This window comes from Oryza brachyantha, chromosome 11, assembly GCF_000231095.2.
Source record: "Oryza brachyantha chromosome 11, ObraRS2, whole genome shotgun sequence".
NCBI classification, from domain to species: domain Eukaryota; kingdom Viridiplantae; phylum Streptophyta; class Magnoliopsida; order Poales; family Poaceae; genus Oryza; species Oryza brachyantha.
The window spans coordinates 17192533-17208249 of record NC_023173.2 but is presented as its reverse complement, the minus strand read 5'-3'; the positions used below and the strand labels follow the sequence as shown (position 1 = coordinate 17208249).

The window sequence follows — 15717 nt, the reverse complement described above, 5'->3', positions numbered from 1 at the left end:
CGCCGGCCCTTTTCAGCTTTGTTCCAAAGGTATTTAGATGTATACTCAACACTTCTTGTAGTACAGCTCAACACAAACTAACAAAAAGGCTTAGCGAGCGGGTCATTTTTCTTATTAAAACCCACCGTGTTAACCTATGCACTCAAATTGCACCTCTTTTAAGTCAGATTCCTTTTTCAACGTGGTATTGTTAATTAGCACTATTGCGTGTTTTGGAGTTTAATAGATTAAATGAGTCTAGTCCAATTAATTAAATTCAACTCAAGTAGTTGGGAAATGGTGTTTTCTTGGAAATGACTTGTCTCTTTTTCACCAGATTATCAGATCAGCCTTCTCTGACATTCACTGTTGCTGTGTTTTCGTAGGTGTATTTTGTGGTGATCATGAAACATAAGTCAAAGCATGTCAGTGTCAGGTCTGAACATGCGACGAATTTTATCAGAGATATCGTGTTTAGGTGACTCTACCAACTAATCAAGCTTATCAACAATTAAATCCTTGGGCATCCTCCATAGCCTGTACACTGGATTAGTACCCATGCCAGCTAATAATAAGTAACCCATTTTTTAATCACCAACATATATTTAAATACATTTCTATTCAACATCTGAAAAATGTCATGGATAAATTTGTCTTACCAATGTTTCAAAATATTATAATTTTTTACTATATCTTCTGATAATAATTACTTCCTCTGATTTTTTTTTGATGCCGTTGACTTTTTATCTAGGTTTGACCCTTCGTCTTATTTAAAAAATTTATATAATTATTGACTATTTTATTATGATTTAATTTATTGCTAAAGTAACTTTAAGTATGATTTATAATTTTATATATTTAGACAATATTTTTGAATAAGACAAAGGGTCAAACATAAATGAAAAGGTCAACCACATAAAAACAGATGACGTAGTAATCAAATTAGGGTGCGTTTGGTTGGTGGCCAAGGTAGGATGGGATATGGTGATCCATATTTTTAGGAATATGGTGATCCAGTCTTATGTTTGGTTAGATGGATGTGATCTTCCAATTTTTTTTGTTTGGTTAGATGGATGAGGATAGATGGGATAGATATATTAAATTACTAATAAATAATAATATAAATTAATCATCATAGATCTTATCGTAATTAATATAAATTATCAATAAAATATATCTATCATCGTTAATTAATACTAATTTAAAATTGGTAATGGCTAATTAATGACAAAATAAGCTAATTATCACTAATCAATCATTAATGACTACGGTTAGTGAGGGTGGATGAGCTCATCCGGCCATACACCCATCTAGCATCTTCGTGGAATATTCCCTATCTGGACCACCATATCCAATTTCGCTTACGAACCAAACACATCAAAAACCTAGATAATCATCTCTCAACTAGACAGCTTACTCTCATGGCCGTGTCATTGCCTAGAGCATGAGCTGTTCGCAGCTAAAGGTTGCAATATGTTGTAGTACATGTGTGCAAGCGTAACCAGTCAGGATTCGTCTTGTTTGATTGATAGTGTTAGGTACGCATCTAAGTTGCTACTCCAGTTAGCGAAATCTTTGCACCGGTGGTGGCGTCCGTCCATGGCGGTCGCGCTCATGTCGCCGCCGGTCACACTAACAGCAGTAGCAGTCGTCCTCATTGCTACGACCACCAGCGTTGGCAGCAGCAGCGACACCGACCTCGCCGCGCTGCTGGCGTTCAAGGCCGAGCTCGCCGACCCTCTCGGCGTCCTCCGCGACGGCTGGCCGGCCAACGTCTCCTTCTGCCGCTGGGTCGGCGTGTCGTGCGACCGTCGCCGGCAGCGCGTCACCTCGCTGGCGTTGCCCGGGACGCCGCTGCACGGGCCGCTCTCGCCTCACCTCGGCAACCTCTCCTCCCTCGCCGTCCTCAACCTCACTGGCGCCGGCATCACCGGCGCCATCCCCGACGACCTCGGCCGGCTGCGTCGACTCACCTACCTCAACCTCGGCCGCAATAGCCTCTCGCGCTCCATCCCATCCACCATTGGCAACCTCACCAGCCTCCAGTTTCTTGATCTGAGCATCAACTCGCTCTCCGGCGAGATCCCAGCTCAGCTTTTCAACGCCACGCCAGAGCTCAGCCATGTCAACTTCGCCAACAACACCTTGTCGGGATCGATACCACCTGCCATTGCATCCTTGGGCAAGCTCGACTTCCTCAACATGCAGATCAACCATCTCTCCGGCGCGATACCTCCGGCCATCTTCAACATGTCCGGGCTCCAAATGCTCTACATGTCCAAGAACAATCTCACCGGCACTATCCCTGACAACAACATTAGCTTCAACCTCCCCATGCTGCAGGTGATATCACTCTCTCTCAACAACTTCACCGGTCCGGTTCCGATAGGCCTCGCGTCGAGCAAGCAAGCCAGGGTCATCTCTCTGTCGGAGAATTTCTTTACAGGTCCCGTGCCGACATGGCTGGCAGAGCTGCCTCTGCTTGCTGGAATTTTGTTTGGTGGAAATGAGTTTGTCGGGACAATTCCGGGTGTTCTTGGCAACCTCACCATGCTCAGTCGGCTTGATCTCTCCTTCTGCAAGCTCCATGGAGAGATCCCTCTGCAGCTGGGGAAGCTGACGAATCTCACCATCCTGCAGCTGTCATACAATCGGTTATCTGGTTCCTTCCCTACATTTCTTGGCAACCTGACTGAACTATCTATCATGGCTCTGGATTCCAATCAGTTAGCCGGATCGGTACCAGCATCATTTGGGAGCAACCTGAGATCACTTGAGCATTTCGATGTTGGGGACAACCACCTTCAAGGGGATCTTGGTTTCTTTGCTGCTCTCTCCAGTTGCAGAGAGCTCCAGCTCCTGAGTCTGCACACGAATTCTTTCACCGGGAGACTTCCAGATTATATCGGCAACCTCTCTAAGAACCTTGCGGTTTTCGATGTACATGGTAACAGATTGACAGGAGGAATTCCGGTGACAATATCCAATCTAAGTGGTCTCAGCTCGTTGATCCTTCTGAACAACCAACTCAGCCAGGAGATGCCAGAATCTGTCATGACCATGGAGACTCTTGAGAGGATTGACATTGCAGGGAATAGTTTTTCTGGTCCTATCCCTGCAAAAATTGGTATGCTCAGGAGGCTTGTACAATTGTATCTCTACAAGAATGAGTTCTCTGGATCAATACCAGAAGGCCTTGGTAATCTCACTAATTTAGAGTACATTTCTTTATCTCAAAATAATTTGTCTTCAGGTTTGCCAGCTGGGTTGTTTCGTCTTGATAACCTTGTCCACCTAAATCTGTCCCACAACTCTCTGACTGGTTCATTGCCTGCTGATCTTGGCCACATGAAGCAGATTGATAAAATAGATCTTTCTACCAACAGGTTGGATGGCAGTATCCCAGATTCTTTTGGACAGCTCACAATGCTAACTTACCTTAACCTTTCTCACAACTCATTTGAAGGTTCAGTTCCATACACCTTGCACAATCTAATCAGCTTAGCAGCATTGGACCTCTCTTCCAACAACCTTTCAGGGACAATTCCAAATTATTTGGCAAACTTGAGTTACCTAACCATCTTGAACCTTTCCTTCAACGAGTTACATGGTCGAATACCAGATGAAGGTGTTTTCAGAAACATCACCTTGCAATCTTTGATAGGTAATGATGGATTGTGCGGTGCTCCTCGTCTAGGATTTTCTCCATGTCCAGGAAATTCTCAGCCAACTAATAGACACTTGCTAAAATTTGTACTCCCTGTTGTTGCTTTAGTACTTGTGGTTATAATCATTTGCATGTTCTTACTGATCAGAAAGAACATTAGAAAGCAGAGAGAGGGAACAACTCCTACTGATGGAGATGATCTAGTCAGCTATAGGTTAGTATCATATAATGAGATTGTTCATGCGACGGAGAATTTCAACAAGGACAATTTGCTGGGAGCTGGAAGTTTTGGCAAAGTATTCAAGGGTCTACTTGACGATGGAACAGTGGTTGCCATTAAGGTTCTCAACATGCAAGTGGAACAGGCTATTAGAAGTTTTGATGTTGAATGTCAGGTTCTACGCATGGTTCGGCATCGCAACTTGATAAGGATACTGAACATATGCTCCAACATAGAGTTCAGAGCACTATTGCTTCAGTACATGCCCAATGGCAGCTTGGAGACATACTTGCACAAGGAAGGCCACCCTCCACTAGGATTTCTTAAGAGACTGGACATTATGCTTGATGTATCGCTGGCAATGGAGCACCTGCACTATCATCATTCTGAGGTTATTTTGCATTGTGACCTCAAGCCTAGCAATGTGCTATTCGATGAGGAGATGACGGCACATGTGGCAGACTTTGGTATTGCAAAATTACTGCTAGGTGATGACAACTCTACTGTTTCAGCCAGCATGCAAGGGACAATAGGATACATGGCTCCAGGTACTTGCATTGACTATTTCAAAAGAAAATTACGTTGCCAAGAACTTTTTGTTCATGTAATAAAATCAAATTTATTTCTTTCTCTGTGAAAAAAAAAACTCATTTGCTGAACAGAGTATGCATTCATGGGAAAAGCATCACGAAAGAGCGATGTATTCAGCTATGGAATCATGCTGCTCGAAGTCTTCACTGGGAAGAGCCCTACTGATCCCATGTTTGTTGGTGACATGAGCCTTAGGAAGTGGGTTTCTGAAGCATTTCCAGCAAGGCTTGCGGATGTTGTGGACGATATGCCTCAACAAGGTGAAAGATTGATTCAACAAGGTGTTCTTCAGAAGAATGCTACTTCCTTGCCTTGTTCTACGAGCTGGGCCAATCAAGATCTTCTTGTGGCAGTATTCGAGCTTGGCTTGATATGTTGTAGCAGCTCACCAGCAGAAAGGATGGAAATGAGTGATGTGGTCGTGAAGCTAAAGAGTATCAGGAAGGATTGTTCCACATATACAAAATCAATATAAAATTATCATTTCAGCATTTTGATCATCGATTACGTGTATACATTACTTGGCTGCTCACTGGCCACAGTTATTTACCAATGAGGTTAATTAGCATTAATATTAATTGAAATCGTAGTTAACTTGCACCAAACAAAGAAAAATAGAGTCTTCATTTATAACTGTATATAGCTCTTTTAATAACAGAAATAGATTACATTCCTGGCCTCTGCCATCTTCTGGCACACAACCATTGGGCCATGTATACAGTTTTAATTTGTTTACGAAATCCACCACAACAAGATCGATTAATTAAGGGGATATTTCATTTTTCTGAAGGACTAGTCGATTCTGTTGGGCAGCAGCATTTCCCATGCCCATTGCAATAAGCGTGTTTCCAGCCAAGTTCACCACCTTTAAGGCAGTAGGCTGCGCACATGTTCACTTGGCATGGCCGGAGCCCCGCCCAGAAACACACATCTGTGCTCTCTGCCAAAACAATGAGAAAAACAAATCAAATTATATGACATGATTAATTTCTAGCTAATCTGATAGTTGTAGCATCAACACGTATATGCATGACTCTTCTTGAAGTAAATTGTACATCATAGTAAACACCAAAGAATACATTCCTTGCAGAGTGTTTTTTAGTTGCAGAACCATGCTTGCCGTTCTAAAGATGATAAATTTGTCATAACTTCAAAATCTTTTTGCTTATAACAGAGAGCATGAAAGATAATACGAGTACTATTATAAAAATATGTATATATATTTATCGCCAGAAAACAACAGAAACAAAGGGACATCTATTCGAAAATCCGCCAATAGTTTTTTTTGGATTTTTTTAAAATACTCTCCAATAATTATGAGCCGTTCATTACTTTGGATCCAACGGATTTAATTTTATTACATTACATCGTTAGTATGTGTAGTAGAAATTTTATAAAAGTAAAATTAGAACTAAAATATATAACTTTGTGTAAAAATTGTGTGTCATATAACATTTTAAAATAGATAAATAGATAAATATATTTTACCAAAATTTAGAATAAAATATTTAATACACTTATAAAAATATATAGTTAGATATAAATTTTAGAAAACTACTACTGCAAATAAAAAATACCGTAACATTGCAAATCCGTACGTCGTAGCTAATAGTATACGTGCCGTACTGATCATGTGGATGAAATTAAACAAAGAAAGAGGAAATCAAATCTAACCATCTGCTTTGCAGGATGAGAACGCAGTAGCGACGATCACAACAGCCACCAGGCAGAGGGCCATTGTGTTTTTCCTGGAAATGACTGCCATCGTGATACTAGCTAAAGCCTTCTCGTAATTTGTCCTTGTGATTTTCTGATGATTCACTTTACTGTTGCTGTTGTTTATATAGAGGTGCACCTCTATATTTAAAAGGCACAAATTAATGCAAACCTTATCTTATCCTTGTATAGTTATATCTCCCTTAGATTTGTAATTATTTACTGAGGAAATCATTAGCTGCTAACAAAGGAAGACTACTCGATATTTTGGGTTGATACATTTCTGGCTGGCCTGGAATGGTTTCAATCACTTCGGCCCATATAGTTAATCTGTAGCTAGCCCAATACTCGCAAGATTGAATTGGAGAGATCACCCACGACTGTGTGGTAATAGGGTTAAGATTCTAGCATATAAAATTTAAGAGCTAGGTTCAGAAAGGAAAATTTTAAAATTTTATAGGTTGAGCGTGCTTGTGAAAGGATCCATGGGTCATTGACCCACTAAAACCCCTTCCCACATCTGAACGGTCCTTACTTTACACATCAGGATTTGGTTGGAGGGAGGAGGAAGAGGGGGAGTTCCTTCGGCTAAGAGCGCGGCCGAGGCGGTGATGGTGGTAGGGGCGGTGGTGGTTGATCCGGTAGTAAGGGCCACCAAGGATGAAGGAGAAGGGTGGGGGTGGAGGATTGGAGGAACCTAATTATGTTGTTAAGCACTTCACTAAGCACTCTGCATTGGAGGTGTGATCAAATTCACGTTCTCTCATCAATTATCTTGAAATTTTTTGGCGTAATCTCACCAGGGATAGAGTTATCAAAGAATAATTATTGTTGGTAGAGGAGAAGGGGTAAGGTTAGGGCGATAATAGGATGGGACGAATTCAAAGACTTGAGAGGATGGGATCGAAGAGGTGGCCAAGCGGAGAGTGGGAAGAGTCTCATGAGGTCCATTTCTTTTGTTGGGCCTCCAGTAGTGGTCTTGAACTAAAATTTGCCAACTTTGATATATAGGTAGTTTTTGCTAACAAATTTAGTAATTACATGTCCTGTTTTTTCTTCTGAAACATATATATCTGCATCTTTGAGATGACAAAGCTACCTGCGTTGAGATATATATCCATTCCACAGTCCGCAGATCAATCAAGATAATGCATTTCCATTATCTATACAAACATCTCCGCCTTTTTCATCTAAATGGAGGTCATCGGTGTACATGTACAGTAGGAATTAAATACACGTTCAATATAGGTATGTATATTTACCATCTAAAAGCCAGAGATGTTAAGCATTTCTAATTATCTAAAGATAGTATCTAAAACTCCAAAATCAACTCTAAATTTAAGGTTGAAATTTTAGATTTTTAGCATATAAGTATAAGCAGAAGAAAAAAATAGAGACGAATATGTATATTCACGGCTGAAACTCGATTCTTTTCACCCACATCAGGTTAATTAATTTATTGAATCGATCGATCTTGTATCAGTACACATGAATTGATAGTTGCTGACTTGGACAATCTAGACAGAGATCATCAATCGAAATTTATGTAAATATATTATTTGCGTACAGGGCCAGGGCCAACTCCATGGCCAAGTCGAATACCACAGCAGCATTGATCTGATGAATCTCTGGCACAATTGCCTCCTTCATTCCCGTACACTTGACAATAACTCGTACACTTTTGCGGGTTGCATTTTTGCATGTACGTGCATGTATCCTTTATTCCGTATGCACCTATACACACACACACAAAATAGTTAGACCCACAAGCAGATGCTTCATATTCATCCAATAGTTAGCCATACTGCAATACGAATACAATTAATTAAGCTGTTATATTTGCAGCAGGCACGGTGGCAGAGAAATACTCATGCTTTGTTATAAAAATATATTATAAAAAGTCAGACATATTTTTTATCAACTATACTTTTAATATCACTTATTTGAACCAAATATATATATATATATATATTAAAAATATCAAGAGCCAATTTATAAAAAACTGCAGAAAACAGTGGGGTGACAGATTTACAGCCCTTATCGGTAGAGACAATTAAAAGTATAGATAGGTACCTTGGGCAGTCGGAGAGGATGAGAAAACAATAGCCATCACCATAAGGGCAGCCAAGAACACCAGAGTATTGTTATTACCCTTGCCAAGGAGTGCCATGATGGGGGGATAGTTTGAGTGCAAACTAATAGAGCTGTTGTTTAGCTAGCTAACCCCTTGGCTTCACAGGTGTTTATATAGCCAAAAAACAAATCTTTATGATTCATTATTAACTCCTCCATTATTTTGAATTAATAATGAAATCTCCCCGATATGAAAAATTATTATGCAGTAATTTTTGTGATTTAAAGCCCAGGAGAAAATAACAGTCCCCCCATCTATATATTTACCATATCTCAAATTTATGGCATATATCGTATATATCTTTTAGCTGGTATGCACGAATCGTTTTATTCACTGGATTATTGACATGGATATATATACTGGGTGAATTCGCACCAGCATCAACTGCAATTTTATTGAATCTCTGCATTGACCATCAATCAATCAACAATAAAAATCGCCATCGATTATACAATCGTCGCTGTTGATTTGGTACAAGAGAAATTCCTCATTTGTGCGGCCAGGACCCAACAGTGCAGCAGCAATGGTCGTTGAGATCGCCGGCGCACTCGCCTCCGTCGTTGCCGGTGATTTGGCAGGCGCTCATGCACTTGCTCATGTCGCAACGTTGTAGGTACATGCATCTATCGCTATCTTCATATCCACCTATTTATATGTAATAACATGTTCAGAATGCACATATATGTATACTTGTCAGGCCATTAGATCATATATAGCTTCATTCAGTACCCATTGCAAGGAAGAACAAATTAAACTGTTCATGGATGTGATGGAGAAATTAGTTCCACAGATACTGTAGACGCATACCTTGTGTAGTATGGCAGGATGAGAGATTTACAGTTGCCATCACCATAAGAGCTATGAACAACACAGCAGTTTTCTTGTTCTTGTCATTGGCAAGATGGGCCATGATGAGGATGAGAGATCTTTTTGACAAGGAAGCTACTGATGATGATTGCCTGGCCCTTTTCAACATTTCAATAGTGTAGCTGCTTATATAAAGTCACCAAAGTAAATCATGGAGGATCCATTATTCATTTTCCTGCATTAATTGTTATGGTTCAGTGCCTATGTGAAATTTCATTAATTGCCATATCTCGAATTTATAGCATGGAGGAATATGTCTTTTGAGTTAATTGCTTTTGCATATTATTTTAGATATGCCGTCGTTCAGTGTCCAGCATTGCAAAACATTCCAAAGCCCGTTACAGACAAACTGCAAAGAAAAGAAATAAATTTATCCCACGGGCTATGAAGCATGTTAGCCAGGCTATCTGCGAAGCCCATGCCACAGGCCCAATATTTGCAACCAAACTCACTTCCGTTAGAAAATCCCTTTTTATTCCTGACAGAAAAAAGAGACACAAAATTAAGAGGCAGATCAATTACTCCCATTTTCATGGTTCAAATTTGCTAAGCAGCAGCTCAACCACATTCCTACCGCAACTAAATTGTTGCTGAACCTGAAGGACAACAGAAATATTCACATTCAAAAGATACACAAATCAAAGTAAACGGTAATCAACCACTAGATATGCACTCAAGGTTAATTTTTAATGCAGAACATAAAATAGATGCAAAAGATAATTCCTTTATCCATATATAGCGAGAGTGCGAGTGCCTGCATGACAGAGCTCGCTATCATTGCCGTTGATTTGACACATTCATTCATAATCTTCTTCAGTGTCACGACCACATCAGTCATCGCCATCCTTTGCTCTCGGGAGTCAATTGAACAGAGCAAGCTCAGCTCGAACACGTATATAAAAGTTTATTTATAAATTATTTTTTATCTATAAATATGTTATTTGATTTTTTATAAAAAAATAAGCAATTACCCCCTTATTGAAATCGGAAGTCACGTGACGGCGTCGTTACCTAACTGCACGTTTGTAGCCAATACTAAATTAACTAGGCTTCACCCAAGTCAATCAATTAGCACGCGTATTGCATGGCCGCAAATAGTCATATAAAACATAAGCATTGAAATTGCTAGTTCTTAGCACCGCCAGATATTATACCAAGAAATTGACCAGGAGCTTAGTGTCAAAGAGACATACGTGGAATTCAGATGTAGTCACCACTAGACTAGGCATGACGTCAAAAATTTTAATTTGCTCGCTTCGCTCGAATGGTTGCCAACAGATAGTTAAAAGGATAATTTTATCATAAATACAAAAATTTACAATTAAAAACTTTTATGTGCCTTGAGGTAAAAAATAATTAGAGATACAAAATTTTACAAAAAAATACGGTATTTTTCAGTAATTTTTCAAACATCGTAAAATTAAAAAACACTGGGGCATTACCCGAAGAAAGAAGGATCATTTTGCAAATATCGTTAATATCAAGGGATTTTCGACAGAAGTCAGGATCGGGTTCCGCTCGCCTCGCCTTTCCCTTCGGTCGCCGGCTCGCCGCCGCCACCGGCCCAGGCCTCCGCTTCCGATCCCATCTCCTCCTCCACTGCGCCATCGCGGGCGTCTCTTCCGTTGGAGCCATCTCCACCTCTTCAACAAAATGCTCCTCCCGCCAGCTCCAAGTGGCCGCCAAGATCCATGGAGTGCTGCCGCACAACCCCCTCGACGCGGAACAGCCTCCGGTCTGAGCCGTCGCATCCGCCAGCACCGCAGCCGAGAAGCTACTACTACTATCTGAGCTGCTTCAGTTTGGTAAATGGGAAGAATTATTTTAAGGTAATTAATGGTCTCTGGAAACTCCATGAAAATTTTATTGCATATTTTGCTCTGTTTGCCACAATGTACTGCTACTGCAAATGACTACTTTTGCAGTGAGTAAACATCCAGTTTGGAAAAGAAAAACAAGGTCCATTTTGGTGTTGAAGTTTTGCATAAACTATCTGGTGTCTTCACTGAACCTAAACCTTAGAGAAAAATATTTTCGCGATATGAAACTTTTGGCCACGCCCAATGTTCATATGATGGAAATATTTTTTCCTGAGGTTTACTACAATTTTCATGGTGCAAATTGATGAAGCAGCATATCAATCGTACATGTGTACAGCAGTACAGATATTGTGTTGACTGACAAATAAACAGAAGACAGATATTCATGTTTAACCACACACACATAGAACTAAAGAGAAATAGATCACTGGGCAGTGGGCATGCCATTCTGTTGTTATTCTTAATGCATAAGTACATATTGATGCAGAGGATACCTCATTCATCTTTATTTCCGTACAAAGTGACCAGGGTAACAGATCAATGCTCAGTAGTGCACCCCATTGTTGTTTGTTGTCGATTTGACATAGTCTTTCCTAATCTTCTTCAGTGTCACGACCACATCACTCATGGCCATCCTTTCCTCTGGGGATTCAGCCGAGCAGAGCAAACCCAGCTCAAACACTGGCATAAGGAAGTCACCAATGCTATTGGTAGAAGAAGAGCTATCCTGTAGAAGCTGGCTGTCTACAACATGGACAAGCTTTGCAGGAAACGCCTGGTGAACCCACTCCCTGATGTTCAGTTCTCCCACAAACATAGCATCTGTGGGTCTCTTCCTAGTAAACACTTCAAGCAGCATGATCCCGTAGCTGAATATGTCACTTTTCCGTGAGGCTTTTCCAAGAATCCCATACTCTGCACAAAAAAGGATTCATCAATGATGATTGGTTGTACCATGTTATGGTTATGGTAACACCACTGGATTGAACAAGAGTACAGAAGTTAGATTACCTGGTGCCATGTAGCCAATTGTTCCTGGCATGCTTGCTGAAATTATAGAACTGTCATCGCCTAACAACAGCCTTGCAATGCCAAAATCTGCCACATGTGCCGTCATGTCCTCATCAAACAGAACATTGCTAGGTTTCAAGTCACAGTGTAGGACCACTTCATGGTGCTCGTGGTGTAGGTATTCCATTGCCATTGACACATCTAGCATAATATCCAACCTCTCGAGGAGGCCTAATTGCATTCTTTCTTCTGAGTGCAGGAGTGCCTCTAAGCTACCCTTCGGCATGTACTGAAGAACTAGTGCTCTGAAGTACAGGTTGGAACAAGTGTTTAGAACCTTTATCAAGTTGCGATGTCGAGCCATTCGAAGCACACAACACTCATTATCGAAGCTTCTCATGGCATACTCCATATGCTGGTGTATAACTTTTATGGCAACCAATAAGCCATTGTTCAACTGTCCTTTAAAAACCGTTCCAAAACTTCCTGACCCCAATAGGTTGTTGTCACTAAAATTATCAGTGGCATGAACAAGCTCATGGTAAGAGACTAATTCATGACTTATCAAATCAACCATACCAGCAGGAATCTTTTGATGCTTTTTAAGTTTCATTCGGAGGACTGCATATAGGCAGAAAGCAAAAGCTCCAACTACTATGGTTATAGCAGGGAGCAGATATTTTAGCATGTGTCCATTTCTTTTGGGAGAGGTTGTTTGGCATAGTGGAAGTCCTAAACGTGCAAAACCACATAACCCTGAATTTCCCACCAAGGATTGCAACGTGATGTTTGAGAATATACCTCCTTTTGGTACCTGACCGTGCAGATTATTGAAAGACATGTTCAAGCTAATAAGGATGGTCAAATTGGCTAGATACTTTGGGATGGTACCAGAAATATTATTATGGGACAGATCCAAAGTTTGCAAGCTAGTTAGATCACCAAAAGAATGTGGAATTGAATCATCGAATGAATTAATGGATAGGTTCAAGTAGGTTATCATTTGAAGTTGCCCAATGGAATCTGGGATGCTTCCGGTAAAGCGGTTAGTAGAGAGATCTATCTTGTTAATTTGCTTCATATTGCCTATATCAACCGGCAATGCACCACTCAAAAAGTTCTGAGATAGGTCTAACTGGATAAGATGAGCAAGATGAAATAAGCTGGGTGGTACATTTGATGATAATTGGTTATCCCATAATACAAGGTGCTCTAACTTGGTGAGGTTGCCAATGTCCTTTGGTATGGAGCCAGATAATTTGTTTCTTTGAAGGAATAATTTTTCAGCCTTCGTTAGCATTGCGATGTTTGATGGCATGGAGCCAGCCAAGCTATTTCCACTGAGATCAAGCCACCGGAGATTCGGCATTTCCATAATTGATTCTGGTATTGTACCATGGAATTGATTATCCGAAAGTGCTAGCACCATGAGGTCAGTTAAATTCGAAATGGTAGAGGGAATTTCACCACCTAACTTGTTTCCAGCTACAACAAATGATAGCAGTGTGCTTGACAGGTTTCCTACATAGTCTGGAAGGTTTCCAGTGAAATAATTAGAGTCAATTCGAAGGAATGAGAGATTTCTACAGTTGGACAAGGCAGAAAGAAAGTTGAGGTTCCCCTGTAGGTGATTTTCTGCGATATTTAATCCCCTCAGAGAGTTCATGTTACCAACTGTTGTTGGTACTGATCCATCTAACAAGTTTCCCATCAATAGCAGGTATGCTAATGAAGAAAGGTTGCCAACAGAAGCAGGTATGGGTCCTCTTAGTTGATTCATTGAAAGATGTAGCTCTGAAAGTTGGCCTAGGTGTCCGATATCCGCCGGTTTGGGTCCTGTTAGGTTGCATGTCGCGAGATCTAGCACATTCAGCATGGTGAGGTTGCTGATAAGTGCACTAGGGATCGGGCCAGCATCAAGGTGATTCGCTCCCAAGGAGATGACATTGAGATTCGTCAATTTGCCCAGTCATGATGGGAAAGCACCTTGGAATAAGTTATCAGGCACAGCAAGAACTTGGAGGTATTGGCAAGCTGCGAGCCCTTGTGGAATTTGACCAATGAAATCGTTTCTAGCGATGGAGAACCATTGCAGAGCTGGAAGGTTGAAACTTGCGTTGCCAGGGATGGAGCCAGTTAGGCTGTTCACGCCAAGAGCTAAAGCTTGCAGCGTAGACATGTTGAAGATGGCCGGTGGCACTGGGCCAGTGAGATTATTGACCTGCAGGACGAGAGTCTGCAGAACAGGCAAGGTGCCGATGCAACCTGGTATTGGTCCTGACAGGCTGTTGTTACCAATGTTGAGATGAGTTAGGAAAGGTGTGTTGTTGAAAAGATCGTTTGGTATCCAGCCGGTGAGGTAATTCCGACGGACATTCATACTAGCAAGGCTGTGCAGGTTCTGCAGCTCTGCTGGGATTGAACCAGATAGGCTGTTAAACTGGAGATCAAGAACTTGGAGCCTCGTGAGGTTCCCCATGGCAGCTGGGATGCTACCTGAGAGAGTGTTATAGCCAAGCCCAAGTATACTGAGCGATGGAGCCTTCCCAGATCATCTGGGACTGACCCTGTGAGGCCTGTGTTGGTGAGGTTGAGGATAGAGAGGAAAGAGAGGTTGCCGAGTTGAGGGCTTAGCTCTCCTGCCAAAGGAGTGTCCCACAGCTCGAGGGCAGGGACGCGCTGCCGGTGGCGGCTGCAAGAGACACCCACCCATCGGCAGAACGGCGTGCCGACTGTCCAGTTGCCGGCAAGGACGCCAAGAGGGTCAGTCAGCTGCGCCTTGAAAGCCAGCAGTGCAGCGAGGTCGGTGCCGCTGCTGTTGCTCCTGCTCGGAGAAGCAGCAGCAGCCACAGCTACAGACACAGTAGCGATGATGAGCAGCTCAATGGATATCCATACTAGCAATCCAAGCGCCATCTCGCTCCGGCCAGCCGGGCTAGCTCCTATGCATTGGTAAGGCAGGAATTATTGGCTTGAGGTTAATTTATCCATTCCATTTTGCATGCAAGCAAGCATGATGTGAACAAGTACCTTGACTGCTGGTCAACATGATGTGAACAAGTCCACGCATACACAGGCATGTCCACATCTGTTTACCGATGGCCAATCAATGACCAGAAGACCTGGTAAGGCCCGTGTAGGTCCCAAAATTTTTTTCCTACAAACATCACATCAAATCTTTCATCGTCTAAATGAAGCATTAAACATAGATAAAAAACTAATTATATAGTTAGGGGAGCAATCGTGAGACGAATCTTTTAAGCTTAATTAGTCCATGATTAGTCATAAGTGCTACAGTAACCCACATATGCTAATGATGGATTAATTAGGCTTAAAAGATTCGTCTCGTGGTTTCTAGGCGAGCTATGAAATTCTCTTTTTCATTCGTGTCTAAAAACCCCTTTCGACATCGGTCAAACATCCGATATGACATCCAAAAATTTTATTTTCCTCAACTAAACACCCTCTAAATATCGCTTTTTCAGCACATGGGAACACACATGCAACCTTTTCTCTTAATTTCCCACATGTAGACTTGTGAACTTTTGACTAATTAAGACCTTGGTAGCTAGTATCTTGTTGTGAACAATTAAGCTCTGCATAAGTGTAGGTATAATAGTAAGCTATAAGTCAGCTATAAACATATTTTAAGAAGATAAAAGAGGAGAGAGAAGAGCAGCTGGCTACTGCAGTATAGACTTCAAGACATAAT

General features: G+C 41.4%; 1 protein-coding gene and 1 pseudogene across 1 annotated transcript; one reads left to right on the top strand and one right to left on the bottom strand.

The window, feature by feature from the left end:
• The first annotated feature begins 1578 nt into the window (after nucleotides 1–1578).
• LOC102702056 (probable leucine-rich repeat receptor-like protein kinase At1g35710) lies at nucleotides 1579–5195 on the top strand. The gene is made up of 2 exons (XM_006663615.3): nucleotides 1579–4414; nucleotides 4529–5195. The coding sequence occupies exons 1-2, from the start codon at nucleotides 1579–1581 to the stop codon at nucleotides 4930–4932; spliced, it is 3240 nt and encodes a 1079-aa protein (XP_006663678.1). The 3' UTR covers nucleotides 4933–5195.
• A 6100-nt stretch (nucleotides 5196–11295) lies between these two features.
• Nucleotides 11296–14934, bottom strand: LOC102701773 (annotated as a pseudogene).
• Nucleotides 14935–15717: the final 783 nt, after the last annotated feature.